The 16127-nt window shown below is 42.2% G+C and overlaps 1 protein-coding gene across 3 annotated transcripts in view; it reads right to left on the bottom strand.

Annotated features, from left to right (window-relative positions):
* thoc1 (THO complex 1) overlaps window positions 1-16127 on the bottom strand; it is a 67457-nt gene that overhangs the window by 18417 nt on the left and 32913 nt on the right. For all 3 annotated transcript variants that reach the window (XM_080194289.1, XM_080194290.1, XM_080194291.1), the window contains 5 exons: window positions 10506-10588; window positions 10331-10413; window positions 8969-9077; window positions 3977-4111; window positions 2410-2510 (listed from right to left, as the gene is read on the bottom strand). In XM_080194289.1, the coding sequence (XP_080050415.1) occupies window positions 2410-2510; window positions 3977-4111; window positions 8969-9077; window positions 10331-10413; window positions 10506-10588 (511 nt within the window). The remainder of the gene's footprint in view (window positions 1-2409; window positions 2511-3976; window positions 4112-8968; window positions 9078-10330; window positions 10414-10505; window positions 10589-16127) is intronic.

Below are 16127 nucleotides of genomic sequence, written 5' to 3'. Positions count from 1 at the left end.
AAAGGAATTGCACAATCATGAACAATTCAGTATACAAATAATTAGAACACGTTGCAAAATGTAGGTCTCCTTAATTTATACCCTAAAATGAAAGGTTTATTGCATTCTGCATTAAAGTTCATGGATTGTATGTTGTCAGGTTGAAATCATTACATTTTCAATCATTTACATACTGTTTATGATTGGACTATCGCATTCTCTATTCATGTTATGTTGCATCTTATTTGCAGAATGGTGTCTTTTCCTCGTAATGCCTTCACACTTTTCATTTCTTATGGTTGTGGCAACAGATGATGACATGAGTAGTAGGATTCAATGGCTTTCAATTATAACCAGATAGAGCTTTTCCTGTCTTTTAGCCAAAGGATACAATCACTTGTTTGACTATGTTAGAATAACTTTGGCATGTGTTATCAAAGATTTATTACTATTTTAATTAAGTTCTAATATTATTTCCCAGCTTTGGTACCTGTTACTTAGAATTTATTTCTATTCAAAAAAGTAAGTTTTAAGATTATTTCCTACAAGGAAAAGATTGGATCATATTATCCGAAAGTGTCCTTATTGGTGAAATACCCATTTTTTCATATGTCAAGGAATTATTCCAAAATACAAGATTTTGAAATGACCAGCTGAAATGAGAGTTCTATGAACTTTTCTGCCAACTCCTTTTCTGCCTCTCTGCCCTCATCCCATGATTTACGTTTTTCCTAAGATCTTGCTATTGTTCTATTCACATGCTGGCTCTGAAGAACCCTGAAGTATTTTTGGATGTACCACTAAACTTAATAAAACAGTAATGGTGCATCCTTAACTGTAGATGTTAAGACTATGTAACCTCAACTGATACATTCTCAATATTTTTGGAACATAAGGAATAGGAGCAGGAGTAGGCCATCTAGCCCTTCGAGCCTGCTCCGCCATTCAATAAGATCATGGCTGATCTGAAGTGGATCAGTTCCACTTTCCCGCTTTCTCCCCATAACCTTTAATTCCCTTGTCTGTCAAAAACCTATCTACCCGTGACTTAAATATATTTAGCGAGGTAGCCTCCACCACTTCAACGGGCAGAGAATTCCAGAGATTCACCACCCTTTGAGTGAAGAAGTTCCTCCTCAACTCTGATCTAAACTATCCCCCTCCCCCCCCCACTTATCTTGAGGCTGTCCTCTAGTCCTGCTATCCTTTCTAAGCGGGAAGAATCTCTCTACCTCTACCCTATCCATTCCCTTCATTATCTTATACGTCTCTATAAGATCCCCCCTCATCCTTCTAAACTCCAATGAGTACAGACCCAGTCTATTTAGTCTCTCTTCATAGGCTAACCCCCTCATCTCTGATACCAGCCTAGTGAACCTCCTCTGCACTCCCTCCAAGGCCAATATATCCTTCCTCAAGTGCGGCGACCAAAACTGCACACAGTACTCCAGCTGCGGCCTCACCAGTACCCTGTACAGTTGCAGCAAGACCTCCCTGCTTTTATAGTCTATCCCCCTCACTATAAAGGCCAACATTCCATTCGCCTTCTTGATCACCTGCTGACTGGGTTTTTGTGACTCGTACACAAGGACCCCCAGGTCCCTCTGCACCGTAGCATGCTGCAGCTTTTCGCCTTTTAAATAATAATCCCTCCTACTATTATTCCTGCCAAAGTGGATAACCTCACACTTGCTAACATTATACTCCATCTGCCAGGTCCTCGCCCAATCGCTCAGCCTATCCAGATCTCTCTGCAGACTTTCCACACCCTCCATGCAATTTGCTTTTCCACTCACCTTCGTGTCATCAGCAAATTTCGTCACCCTACACTCAGCCCCCTCCTCCAGATCATCTATATAAATGGTAAACAGTTGAGGCCCCAGCACCGATCCCTGCGGCACTCCACTAGTCACCAACCACCAACCAGAATAGCACCCATTGATACCAACTCTCTGCTTCCTATTAGATAGCCAATCCTCTATCCACGCTAACACCTTACCCCCAACTCGGTGCACCCTAACCTTCTGTAGCAACCTTTTGTGAGGCACCTTATCAAACACCGTTTGGAAATCTAAAAACACCACATCCACCGGTTCCCCCCTGTCTATCACACTAGTCACATCCTCATAGAAATCCAGTAAATTCGTCAAATGCGACTTTCCCTTAACGAATCCGTGCTGCGTCTGCTTGATCAAACCATTCTTTTCTAGGTGCCTCGCTATTTCGTCTTTGATGACGGATTCTAGCATCTTTCCAACTACAGATGTTAAACTAACCAGCCTATAATTCCCTGCCTTTTGTCTGTTACCTTTTTTAAACAGCGGTGTAACATTAGCCGTTTTCCAATCTTCCGGCACTTCCCTGGAGTCCAGCAAATTTTGATAAATAATTACTAAGGCATCCACTATCACCTTTAAAAGGACAGGTTACCTTTTAAATTTGACTTGGCCCTTCAGATATTGGAACAATATCAGATATTGCAAAAGGATATGCCGTCTAAAGTTGCTGTCGTTCAGTTGTAGATCCATCAACTAACAAAAGAAAAAGTAAAGTTAGGAAATTTGCAAGTGAAATTTTCTGAATTCAAATACTCAAGACTATTGTAGCAATTTTTCATGCCATTACAGGAGCCTCACAAAATTATTTTGGAAAATCTTGGGTGGGGGCGATTTGCAATGGACAGGAAGGAACTGGGCTGTAGGCATTTATTGGCATCCTGCATAATTGGTCTCATGCTATTGATGTTAGCAACTAGAATCTAAAAAAAAGTATGAAATATGGTCCAGTAACATGGAACTAAAAACAGATACGTTTTGAATTTTTAATCTCTTTTGATGAAGGTAAATAGATAGAAAATGCCAATATTTGTCAGAAAGGTGAGGATGTAATGTTGCATGCTCATTCACAGGTTGCAAGAACTATCCTACTCCCAACCTACACCGGTCATTCTCAAAGAGGCTATTGTAACAATAGACTGTACCTCCAGAATTCTGAAATGGAATAAAAGCAGAAAATGCTGGATAAACTCAGTTCTGGCAGCACCTGTCAAGAAACAGTTCTGCAGGAGGGTCACTTAGATGCAATTCTCTTCACAGATGCTGCCGGACCTTCTGAGTTTTATTTATGTTTCAGGTTTCCAGCATCCACCGTGTTTTGCTATTATTTGAGAATAAAAATGGAAGCTGCCATTTCTTATCAAAATACAAAACTAAGATGAGAGATAATTAATAACAGACTGAGGCCAGAATGATTTATCACAAAATCAGCCAAGATATGAGGACTTTAGTTGAAATGCTAATTAAATTATACTTGGTCATAACACTAACCAGCACTTGAAAATGACCACATATGAGTAACCATTTAAAATGATTTCATTCAATCTTATATCTTTGTGCCTTTACTCCAGAGATGACAAGACTGAAAGCACTGATTATGTATAGAGATGAGCGCCATAGGTTTTAGTGCTTGCTGCAGATTTGAACTCCATCAATTGAAGTTTGCATTATTAAGCAGTATATTGTGTAATATCACAAAAGCCCGAGCAATTGTCCAATGATACAATAAATCTGTTCTTATAAAAAACACTAAGCCTTCTTGGACTCATTCTAGTTTTATTTTTGAATTTTGTGCTGATGGTTTCTTGCTCCACAAGTTGCTGCTAGGGTTTAATTAACCCGTAAATAAATCTGATAAAATGGGGTTAACCTATACGTGATAATCTGTCATTGTATAATATCTTACCTTTTGAGAGGCACGAGAACATGGCAGATAGCCTACAAAACCTCTAGTTTATAATGTAAGTCATGAATGTATTAATCTTGGGCAATTTATTTTATACATAATGTGCTAACAATTTTGTATCACAGAAAACTCAATTTATGGAAGCTGCAAGAGGAAAAGCTACAGATAAGACCAATCATTAGTGCATAAAATTCCACATCCATAAGAATAGTAAATCCAACGACCAAAGTAAATTTTTGTGACGATCAAAAAATACCTTTTCACTAGTCAAGAATTTAGCAAAGTAAACATGCTCCTCCCCTGAAGATTTTAACTCTTCATGTTTCTTCTTTGAAGCCTGCATATCATCTAATTTGTAGCTTCTGAAAACATCCAACACTTCATCTGAATGCTGTGGAGTAAATTCACATAAATGGGTTACAATAAAAAAAATTTTTCAAGACCATGAACATTTTACGAACATAAAAAAAGGTATTTTATTCTATTACGTAGACTCTTCATGGGTTGCATTCTGAAATTAAGTGGACATAAGCCAAAGGACAGGTTAAACTGGACACATTTAAATTACTGTTCTGTAAGTCATTACACAACTTACCATAATCTATTTTTGACCTGCACCAACTTGTGTGTGTGTTGATCAAGCAGAGGGCAACCTTTAATTCTAAATCTAAAATTAATAATTCAGTACCCCCATGTGGTTCCCAACATTTCAGTGGCTGTCCAACTCAAGCATCCTCAGCTTGGTTATGACATGGGGCAATATGTAATCTTTGAGGCAACTGGATGGCTAATTCACAACAACAATACTGATGGTTGCTTATGGAAAAATGGGATTTTCTATTAGGGTCCTGGCACCACTGGCTCACAAACAGCATGTCTCAGGCAGCCAACAGCAATTCTAAAATAAGCCTGCCAGACTTTTCTAGATGACAGCCAGAGAGAAATTAGTATGTCATTTATATTAATAATTTGGATGAGAATATAGGAGGCATGGTTAGTAAGTTTGCAGATGACACTACGATTGGTGGCATAGTGACAGTGAAGAAAGTTATCTCCAATTGCAACAGGATCTTGATCAATGGGCTGATGAATGACGGATGGAGTTTAATTTAATTAGACAAATGCAAGGTGACGCATTTTGGTAGACTGAACCAGGACAGGACTTACTCAGTTAACGGTAAGGCGTTGCGGAGAGTTACAGAACAAAGCGATCTAGGGGTACATATTCACAGCTCCTTGAAACTGGAGTCACAGGTGGACACAGCGATGAAGAAGACATGCTTGGTTTCATTGGTCAGAACATTGAATACTGGAAGTTGTATAAGATATTGGTACAGCCACACTTGGGATACTGAGCAATTCTGGTCACCCTTTTATAGAAAGGATATTACGCAGAAAAGATTTACTAGGATGCTACCAGGACTTGATGGATTGAGTTATAAGGAGAGGTTGGATAGACTGGGACTTTTTTTGCTCTGGAGCGTAGGAAGCTGAGGGGTGATTTTATAGAGATCTATAACATAATGAGGGGCATAGATCAGCTCGATAGTCAATATCTTTTCCCAAAGATAGGGGAGTCTAAAACTAGAGGGCATAGGTTTAAGGTGAGTGGGGAGAGATACAGAAGTGTCCAGTGGGGCAATTTTTTCACACAGAGGGTGGTGAGTGCCTGGAACAGGCTGCCAGAGGTAGTAGTAGGGGCGGGTACAATTTTGTTTTTTAAAAAGCATTTAAATAGTTACGTGGATAAGATGGATATAGAAGGATGTGGGCCAAATGCAGGCGATTGGAATTAGCTTATGGGTTTTTAAAAAAAAGGGACAAGTTGAGCTGAAGGGCCTGTTTCCATGCTGTAAATAAACCTTTGTTTATTGTAGCTTGCAAGCATACAAAACCTAACTGTGCAAAATGCTGGCCATCTCCATTTCTCTGTTCCTGTCACTGATACTAATCTGTCTCTCACTGAATTTGCTGCAATCTGTTTTCTCAGGTCCAACCTGAACATTGTCATCAAAACTGCTGAAGGAGATGGTGCTGTTGAAGTCTGATGAATTGACTTCTACCTAGTAGAGGTTGAACTCCAATTCTCCAGACACTGGCTCCACCATCAAACATCAAGCCACTGTTTCCAAGAGTGTCACAGTCCGTTTTTCCTCTGGAGATCGTCCCTCCTCAGCTTCTAACATTGTAGTCACTCAACTTCAAACAGCTTCCATCTCTTTCGCAAGATCCACTAACAGGGCTGCCCTGGTAAACCTATCATTGTTCCTGCCTATGGAGCTTCGTTCTCCCCATCTTGACTCTCTCTTGTCCAATCTCTCCCCATCCACATCCATCACTCTTCTGATGTTTAGTTTCCTGGTCCCAGTTATGTCTCATTCTCCATGAATGGCAAGGTGGCGATTCTCCCACCCTGCCATGCTAATTTTCTAGTGGCGTGGGGTGGGAGAATCTCGCAGCCATGCGTGCAGTCTCACCATGAGCACATTCCCCCAGCTCCGGATTTCTGCCGCCATCAAATCTGTGCTGAAAACCGGCAGGAAGACCAGGTAACTGATTTTAACGTGTTTTTAATATAATTTAAATGTAAATAGTGGGCCCGGGACTGAATTCTCCAGGCCTGCTTTCCTCTCCCATCCCGCTAGGAGTATTTCACTCTAGCAGGGTTTACAGTTGGTCCCCACTTTTGGGGCAACCTCACTGGAGTAATGTGTTGGGGGTGGGCAATTGGGGCCCACAGGGGGTTGGGAGTCCCTTGGGCATGGGCACCCTGGCACTGTCCAAGGGGCAAACTGCCCATTCCCACAGGGCACCATAGCACTACCATTGGGCATTGCCAAGGGGGTGGAAGGTCCCGCTGCCACTTTGAAGTAGGGATGGGTTGGGGTAGGAGGGAGGCCAGCAATCAGTGACACCCCACCCCAGCCGACCCCCGGGGGCCCTGATTGCTCACCCCTACCTGTTACTCCAGTGAGGCTGTCCCAATAGTCCCCTGAAAATGGGGACCAACTGTAAACCCCGCCGGAGTGAAGTACTCCTAGTGGGCTGGGTTTGCCATGGAAGTGGTGGCTTGGTGCTGACCCAGGAATGGTTGGGTCAGCCCCAAAAAACAGCCTGAATTACTCGAGTTTTCCCGTAAATTCAACACTTAGAATTTTTTGGGGCGAATTCTGGCCCTAATCCCTCCACATCTCCAATTTCCATCTTTCTATCCCTCAGAATCCATATCTGACTCTTCATCAATTTCTATATCTTTACTTCTTTGGATAGGCTATTCTATCTGTTTATCCTGTACACACACTGTTCCTGTATACACAGTCGAATACATGCGCACACAGTATTCACTGTCCCTACGTGTATACACATACTGTGTAGACACACATTACTTATATTCCTTATTACCCTTCTGACTCTCATGCTACTTCAACTTCATTTCCTCACATCCTAATTCTCACAAAGCCTCTAATTCACTTTCCCAGTTTTTCTTACTCTGCAGCACCTATTGTGATACAACCTTCCACATCAGCACTTCAGATATTTTCTTCAGCCGAGGATTCCCACCACCATAGTTGGCAGGGCTCACAATCATGTCCAACTCATTTCCTGCATTTCATAGAATCATAGAAACCCTACAGAACAAAAAGAGGTCATTTGGCCCATCGAGTCCGCACTGACCACAATCCCACCCAGGCCCTACCCCCATATCCCCACATATTTTATCCACTAATCTCTCTAACCTACACATCTTAGGACACTAAAGGGCAATTTTTTAGAATGGCCAATCAACCTTACCCGCACATCTTTGGACTGTGGGAGGAAACCCACGCAGACACCAGGAGAAAGTGCAAACTCCACACAGACAGTGACCCAAGCTGGGAATCGAACCGAGGTCCCTGGAGCTGTGAAGCAGCAGTGCTGAACACTGGGCTACTGTGCCACCCATTTCTACATCATCACTTTCCCTCCTGTCTTGAACCATCCATTCCACCACCTGTGCACTGAATGGATCATCCTCTGCCTTTCTGTCAACTTGATACCAGGACCAATCAAAACTCTCTCCCCATCTCTATTACACCCTGACCCACTCCTCCATCACACCCAACATCCTGTCCCTTCCCACAGCACCTTTCCATACAAGCAAAACACGTGCAACATCTGCTCTTTTATCTCCTTGCTCCTCACTTGCAATGGCCTCGAGCATTCTTTCCAGGTGAAACAGAAATTTATATGCCCTTCTTTTAATTTAGTATATTGCATTACCATAATGTGGTCTGCTGTACACTGGTGAGACCAAATAGATTGGGTGGCTACTTTGTGGAATACTGCCATTCAGTCCCCGGGCTTCTGGTAGCTTGTCATTTTCTCTGTCTTGTTCTCATGCTGACATCTCTACCCTCAGCCCATGGCACTGTTTCAATGAAGCACAACATAAGTAGGAGGAACAGCACCTCATCTTTCAATTAGGCCTTCTGGACTCAACAATTTCAAATCACAATCCTTGCCCTTCACTTTGTTTCCTTTTCTTTATGTATTGGTTAGTCTTAATCTTGTTTTTGCTTTTGGATGGCAGCTGTTCGTTATTCCACCATTTAGAACTCCTCCGGACAAATCTTTTGTGTCTTTATTTGTCACATTATGGCTCCCTCTGGCTCTACTCCGCTAATTATTTTGTCATTTAATGTCTCCCATTTCTTCCCTGTCACACAGCTTCCCTTTTGTTCATTTTGCATCCTCCCACAACTGACATACTTATAACCTATTTTACTTCTAACTTTTCCCAAACCTGATAAAAGATCATTAAAACATTAACTCTTCTCTCCACAGATACTGCCAGACCTGTTGAGTATTACCATGACTTTCTGTTTTTATTGCAAGCTTCAGCACCAGGTGGAGCAAAGATTCACTTCCTCCAAAAGTAACATATATGCAATTGCAGAACCTCCTCTGGGAAATATAACAATTTAACACCATGACCTGATAAATACAGATTTTTAAAAATAAAACACAAGCACAATGAAAGAGCTTTTTAAGAGACCCATCATGCTAATAAATTGATTTATTGGAATCAGCTACCATCGGTGGTGGTGGACGTAAATTCGATAGGGTCTTTTAAGGGACTTCTGGATGAGTACATGGGACTTAATAGGATTGAGGGTTATAGGTAAGCCTAGTAGGTAGCGATATGATCGGTGCAACTTGTGGGCTGAAGGGCCTGTTTGTGCTGTAATTTTTCTATGTTCTATTTTACCTTTAGAAATGTCTTCCAAGAAATTTTCTCATAACATTGCAATGGATTTCTGAAGAAGTCTTGGAGTGACCAAAACTTGCGGTACAAGTTGTAATCAATTGGAACAGAGCTATTTAAAACAAGAAAATATATATAAGTGCTGGCACTAAATAAGGCTATGGGAGAAAACATTAAACAAAGGTTTTGTAAATGGCATGAGTAGATCAACATTTAGAACACGCAAGCCCAAGAAGCAAACAACAAAAATCTGATCGCTTGATTCAATTATGTCAGGCAGCAGCCAATTTGAAATGGGCGTATAAGAAATATATATATCTACAAGAATGAAATACAATAGTTTCATAATTGTTACTTATTTAAATCAGTTCCATAACCCTAAAAGCAAGCTTATTAGGCTCATCACATCCTTGTCATGAAAATCTGTTGAATTCCAATTGATTTTTCTGATCTAAAAATATGTACATTGAGAATAATATTCTACTAAATACTTATATATATATATATATATATATATTTCCAAGTTTTTATCTATTATTGTGGAAGTTGGTCAATACAACTAATTATTTTTAAAAAATAGAGATGACATACATTTTAACGTTTATTTATCAGTGTCACAATAGGCTTACATTAACACTGCAATGAAGTTACTGTGAAAATCCCTGAGTCGCCATATTCTGGCGCCTGTTCAGGTACCCTGTGGGAGAATTTAGTAGTGTTTGCATTATCAATGACTGAATAAAGGAAAGCATACCCGCTAATGTTAAAATGTTTAATTAAAGGTGAGTTATTTTATGGTTACACAGAAGCTTGGTTTGCCCTCATTTCAGTATTGCGCACTTTTTGGTCTCTATTATAAAACGGATATCAAAAAATTGGAAAAGGTGCAAAAGAATATTTACAAGAGCAATACCTGAACTGAGACTATCGATAGAAAATAGGAGCCCAAGGGATGACCTGAAACAGGTCTGTAAATTAAGACATTTGATAGGGTAAATGTATAGATGATGTTTCCATTTGCAGGGGAGACCACAATTAGGAGCTGCAATATAACAAAGTCACTGGTTAAATGTGGAAGTTGGGGAGTAACTGATTAGCATAATGCCTTTAAGTCATAGTTAGTTACGAGAAGGGAATAGAAGAATATGCAAATAGGTTAATGACATCGGATTGGAGGGGTCCAGTGTGGAGCACTAACAGCAACATAGGCCGGTTGAGGCAAATGGCCTGTTCTGAAACTGTAAATTCTATGTTTATATTCAGCAGCAACTTTCATACAAATTACACTTAAAACACACATGCTCCAAATAAGGTTAAGTATGGGTCCTTTCTATAGTTCTCCAAGGTTAATAAAAAGTTCCTTACCAAGTTGTCGCAGGCTCCTCATCACCTGTCTCTCCTTCTTCAACTTCCATTCCATCTTCTCTATCTTCGGTGTGTTGCAAATTCTCAAAAAATATAAAAAATAATTAGTAATCACACAATCATATAACAACATTTAGTGGTATATAGTTCAATTGTAGTTTTTCACCCTACTCACCTTCAGCCCCAGGGTACTATCCTGTTCATTAGTGTTAAACACAGTGACATTTTCCAAGTTAAACTGGCTTTGCAAGTTGAGCCCTGAAATTTAAAACAAAGCAGACTTACAACAACAGGTCAGTGTTGCTAAACCTGTGATAATTATGGCTAATTATTGTAGCACAGCTCTAGGCAAGTTTTTCTTAACATGCTGATCGTTGGAGTTGAATTATATAAAGTTCTGTGATTAGGGAGAAAGGTTTTTAAAAATTGATTCTTACATGGGATGTGGGTGCCACAAAGCCAGTGTTTGTTACTCATCCCTAATTCCCTTGAAACGAGTGGCTCACTTGACTATTACAGAGGGCAGTTAATTCACAAAGCTTCAGATCTGAGGTCACATGCAAGCCAGACCGGGTAAGGAAAGCAGATTTCCTCCCTTAAAGGGCATGAGCAAACCAGATGGGTTTTTAAATCACAGTAACCATTACTACTACCATTGTGGAATTTGAATCCATGATTCCAGATCATTAGCCTAGGCCTCTGGATTACTAATGCTGTGGTATAACCAATAAGTCAGTCTCCCCACGAGTTTAGAGCAGACAAAATTGCACAGACTACTAAGAAATTACACTTTCCAATGTCTACTAATGTTCATTCTCAGATCAAAAGAGCTTACTAAGGTTTGGGATGATGCAGGAGTTGTCACAATAGCAACATTCAGGTCATGCTGGAGGTCGAGAACCAACATTTTGGTACAAGCAAAAAGACAGCAAGAAAAAATTGTGATTTTAAAAAAAACACAAGTACATAAAAAAGAGCTAAAATAGAGTGAAAACTTAAAAGACTTGAGACAAAGTGAAATAGTTCTCAAAAAATCAAAAAGGAGAGAACCCACAAAGCAGAGAACGTCAGTTCCTCTGGGACTCCGAGTGTAGACTGTTAACTGAAAGCACCCTGTATGTTATTGTGTGACTTGTAAATAAAGGGATTTTGGTGAGGGGACTTCTGCCTTCAATGCCTTATTACAATCCCTTATCCTCAAACTACAACCCATAATTCTGGAATCCACCACCATCAGGAACATTCTTTCTGAATCTACCCTATCTAATCCTGTTAGAATTTTATAAGCTCCTGTGAAATCCCCTCTCACTCTTCTAAAGCTCCAATGAATATAGTCCAAACCGATTTAATCTCTCCTCATATGACAAACCTGCCACCCCAGGAATCAGCCTGGTGAACTTTTGCTGCACTCCCTCCATAGCAAGGACATCCTTTTTCAGATAAGAACACCAAAACTGCACACAATACTCCAGGTAGATTTGTAACTATCACAGGGATGATTGTGCCATTGACCACCCCTAAGTGTGTAGCAAGGACAGGTTTCAACTAAAAAGTTAAACCACTCCAAAGTCATCGTCAGATCAACACTTGCCAAATCAATGACCCAGAATGAACCCAGAAGTACCCTCTGCAGCCTCTATCAGGCTCTTTCAAACAAAACACCCAAGACCAGACATCTTGTGTGACACCATCTATAACTTTGCATTCACTGTGTACAGCGAGATCACACAAATGCTGGCCAGTTTGGGGCTTGTTAGACTAAAATGGAGTCAGTTACTGCAGTCAGGATGGGAGCCTTCATGAACTGCAAGCAAATCCAAAGCAACGGGAAGCGTAGACAGTGTCAATGGATGGGAAGCTCATTTGTGCGATAGATTGAGCTTCATTCACCACCCTTTGTAGTTATTTGTGGCCTTGGATAGAGCAGGAGCCATACCAAGCTGCGATACAACTGGAAATAACGCTTTCTATGGTGCATCTGTAAAAGTTGGTGAAAGTTCTAGTGGACATGCCAAATTTCCTTAATCTCCAGAGAAAGTAGAGGCATTGGTGGGCTTTCCTAACTATAGCGTCAACATGGAGGGATCCAGACAGTGTGTTGGTGATCTGCACACCTAAAAACTTGAAGCTCTTGATCATTTCTACTTCGTCCCCATTGATGGAGACAGGAGCATGCCCTCCACTATGCTACCTGAAGTCGATGACTATCTCCTTTGTTTTGTTGACATTGAGAGAGAAATTATTGCCGTCGCATCAATTTCTCTATCTCTTTCCTGTAATGTGTCTCGTCATTGTTTGAAATCTGGCCCACTACAAGGATGTCATCAGCAAACTTGAAAATTGAGTTGGAAGGGAACGCAGTAAGAGGTGAATAGTAAGGAGCTGAGAACACGGCTTGCAGAGCAACGGTGTTGAAGACGATCATGGAAGAAGCATTATTGCCTATCCTTACTGATTGCGGTCTGTGGATTAGCAAATCTAGGATCGAATTGCAGCAGAAGGAGCAGAGTCCCAGGCCACAATGTTTGGAGATGAGGCTCGTAGGAATATTGGTGTTGAAGGCTGAGCTGTAGTAGATAAATAGAAGGCTGACACAAGTGTCGTTGTTATCAAGGCATTCCAGGGTTGAGTGTAGGGCCAGGGAGATGGCACCTGCTGTGGACGTGTAGCAGCAAAAGGCGAACTGTACTGGATCCAAACAGTCTGGAAGGCAGGAATTGATTTGTGCCATGACTAACCTTTCGGAGCACTTCATAACGGTGGATGTCAGAGGTACTGGATGATAGTCATTAAGGCACGCTGCCTGGCCTTTCTTTGGTATCGGGATGATTGTCATTTTCTGAACCAGGTAGGGACCTCAGATTGGTGTAAAGAGAGGTTGAAGATGTCTACAAATACCACCACCAGCTGGTCCACGCAGGACCTGAATGCTTGTTCGGGTACTCCACCTGGGCTAGTTCTTTCCATGGGTTGACTTTTAAGAAGGCTGCTCTGACGTTGGCAATGTTCCCTCACTAATAGAATTGCAAACTCTCTGCCCTGCCATACACTTTATGTCAGATGATATTCTGCTTTATAAAAACTGGAACAGTACACAAATAAAAAGCATGCTGCTTAATTCTGCTGTTAAAGTGCATGTAATTGCTTGGCTTTCTTGAAATGTTTGCTCAGGCTGGAAATGGGAACACAGGCTGCTTTCAGGAAGGTTGGTCAAAGAGGAGACATTTTTACTCTATTTACATTAGTTGGTGACAGCCACTTGCAATTAAAAGGCATACTTATTACGCAAAGAGAGAGAGCTAAGATTTTACCTGTTAAAAACCTGTTTAAAATAAGTTTAAAGCACTTTACTCTTTGTAGAACTGTTTAAAGCATTTATTTATTGTATTTACTGCTTTAAGAATTCCGAGGGTGTGGTGAAAAGGCATTTGTGGACCAGCCTGCTTTAAATCAGCGCCAGGTTTAAAAGGAGGCCTGGTGTAGACAGCGGGCAGCGTCTGAGCGGGCAGCGGAGTGAGTGGGAAGCAGAGTGAGTTAATAGGGCTTAATATCAAAAAGGGCTTGGAGGAAAAAAGGCCAGGTGAGTTTGTTTGAAAAAAAAACAAGGAAAAAAATTTTTTCAAAACTACTACAGCAAGAAACAAGGAAAAAAAATTTTTTCCCCATACAAAATTACAGTGAATAATGGAGGGGCATGTGATGTGTGGTTTCTGTATGATGTGGGAACTGGCGGACCCCAGGGTCCTTCCCAGTGACCATGTCTGCAGTAAGTGCAGGTTGCTGGAGGAGCTCCAGCTCAAGGTGGATGAGCTGGCCTCTGAGCTACAGACACTGAGGCTCATCAGGGGGAGAGAGGGTGCCCCTAGACTGGCTAAATCTAAGGGTCAGGGACAAAAGGGGGCTGCTGGGAGGAGGAGGAAGGGGGGTGAGGAGCGGAGGCCTCAGCCTCTTAATCTGCATAACAGGTTTGAGGTTCTTGCTTCCAGTCTGGAAGAGGACGAGGCAGGTGAGGTTGGTGAGCAAACTGCACACGGTACAGTGATGCAGCAGGACATAGGCAAAGAGAAGGGGAAAAGGAACGTAGTAGTGATTGGAGATAGTGGGGTGAAGAGTATTGACACTGTCCTTTGTCACAATGACAAAGTGCACAGAAGGGTGTGTTGTCTGCCTGGTGCTCGGGTACAGGATGTTGCAGCTGGGCTGCAGAGGAACCTGGAGTGGGAGGGTGAGAACCCGGTCGTTGTAGTACATGTGGGTGCCGGCGACGTAGGCAAAGTGCGGACTGAGGATCTGGGGAGGGAGTATGAGAAGCTGGGAATGGAATTAAAAAGTAGAACCGACAAGGTGGTCGTCTCTGGGCTACTGCCTGAACTGAGTGCAGACGGGCGTAGGGTTGACAGGATAAAGGAAGTGAATGGGTGGCTCAGGGATTGGTGTGGGAGGAATGGGTTCGAATTTATGGGGCATTGGCACCAGTATTGGGGTAGGTGGGACTTGTTCGGGCGGGATGGGGTTGGTCTGAATCGTGCTGGGACCAGAGTGTTGGCGAATCGAGTAAAGAGGACTGTAGACAGGGCTTTAAACTAATTAGGGGGGGGGAGGGTGCGAGGGTAGGTGACGCTACGAGGTCTAAAGTTAAGGATAGGGTACAGGTAAGGGAAGAGGCCGAGGATGTCCCAATTGGTGGCGTTACGGCAAATAGGGTCCAGGTGAAGGCTGGGATGAAAGCGCTTTATCTGAATGCACGAAGCATTCGGAATAAAGTGGATGAGCTGGTGGCGCAGATCGACACAAATGGATATGATCTGGTGGCCATTACAGAGACGTGGCTGCAAGGTGACAGGGACTGGGACATGAATGTACAGGGCTATCAAGTGTTTAGGAAGGAGAGGCAGGAGGAAAGAGGGGGTGGCGTAGCTCTGCTGATTAAGGATAGTATCAAGGTGGTAGCAAGGGATGATATCGGAGCCAAAGAGCAGAACGTGGAATCGTTGTGGGTGGAGATTAGGAACAGCAAAGGGAGGAAGACGCTGGTGGGTGTCGTCTATAGGCCCCCGAATAATGATCTGGAGGTGGGGCGGGCTGTTAACACGCAAATAAGTGCGGCGTGCAGGAATGGGACGGCAGTAGTTATGGGAGATTTCAATCTGCATATTGATTGGTCGACCCATGTTGGACGAGGTGGGCTCGAGGAGGAGTTCTTGGAATGCTGCCGGGATAATTTCCTTGAACAGTGTGTGTTGGAGCCGACGAGGGAGCGAGCTATCTTGGATCTGGTGCTATGTAATGAGGCGGGTAGAATTAGGGACCTTGCGGTGAAGGATCCTCTTGGAGAGAGTGATCGTTGTATGGTGGAGTTTCTGGTGCAGATGGAGGAGGAGAAAGTGGGTTCCCGGACACGCGTCCTTTGTTTGAATAGAGGGGAGTATGGTAGGATGAGAGAAGAATTGGCGAATGTGGACTGGGGGAGTGCGTTGGAAGGTAGGTCTGCTGAGGAGCAGTGGAGGATCTTTAAGGAGATCTTTCTTGGTGCTCAGCAGAAATTTATTCCGATGGTTAAAAAGGACAGTAGGAAGAGAGGTAATAAGCCGTGGATAACGAAGGAGGTGAAGGAAAGTGTTAAATTGAAAGTGGAGGAATTTAGAGTAGCTAAGAGCAGTGGGCGAGAAGAGGATTGGGAAAGGTTTAAATGTCAACAAAGATTGACAAAGAAGTTGATAAAGGAGGGTAGGAGAAGCTATGAGGCTGGGCTAGCACTTAATATAAAAAAGGATAGCAAGAGTTTTTATAAATATAT

This window comes from Carcharhinus amblyrhynchos, chromosome 8 (assembly GCF_965287045.1).
Source record: "Carcharhinus amblyrhynchos chromosome 8, sCarAmb.v2.hapA, whole genome shotgun sequence".
Taxonomy (NCBI): domain Eukaryota; kingdom Metazoa; phylum Chordata; class Chondrichthyes; order Carcharhiniformes; family Carcharhinidae; genus Carcharhinus; species Carcharhinus amblyrhynchos.
The sequence above is the reverse complement of the archived record's forward strand: the minus strand, read 5'-3'. Positions and strand labels throughout refer to the sequence as shown.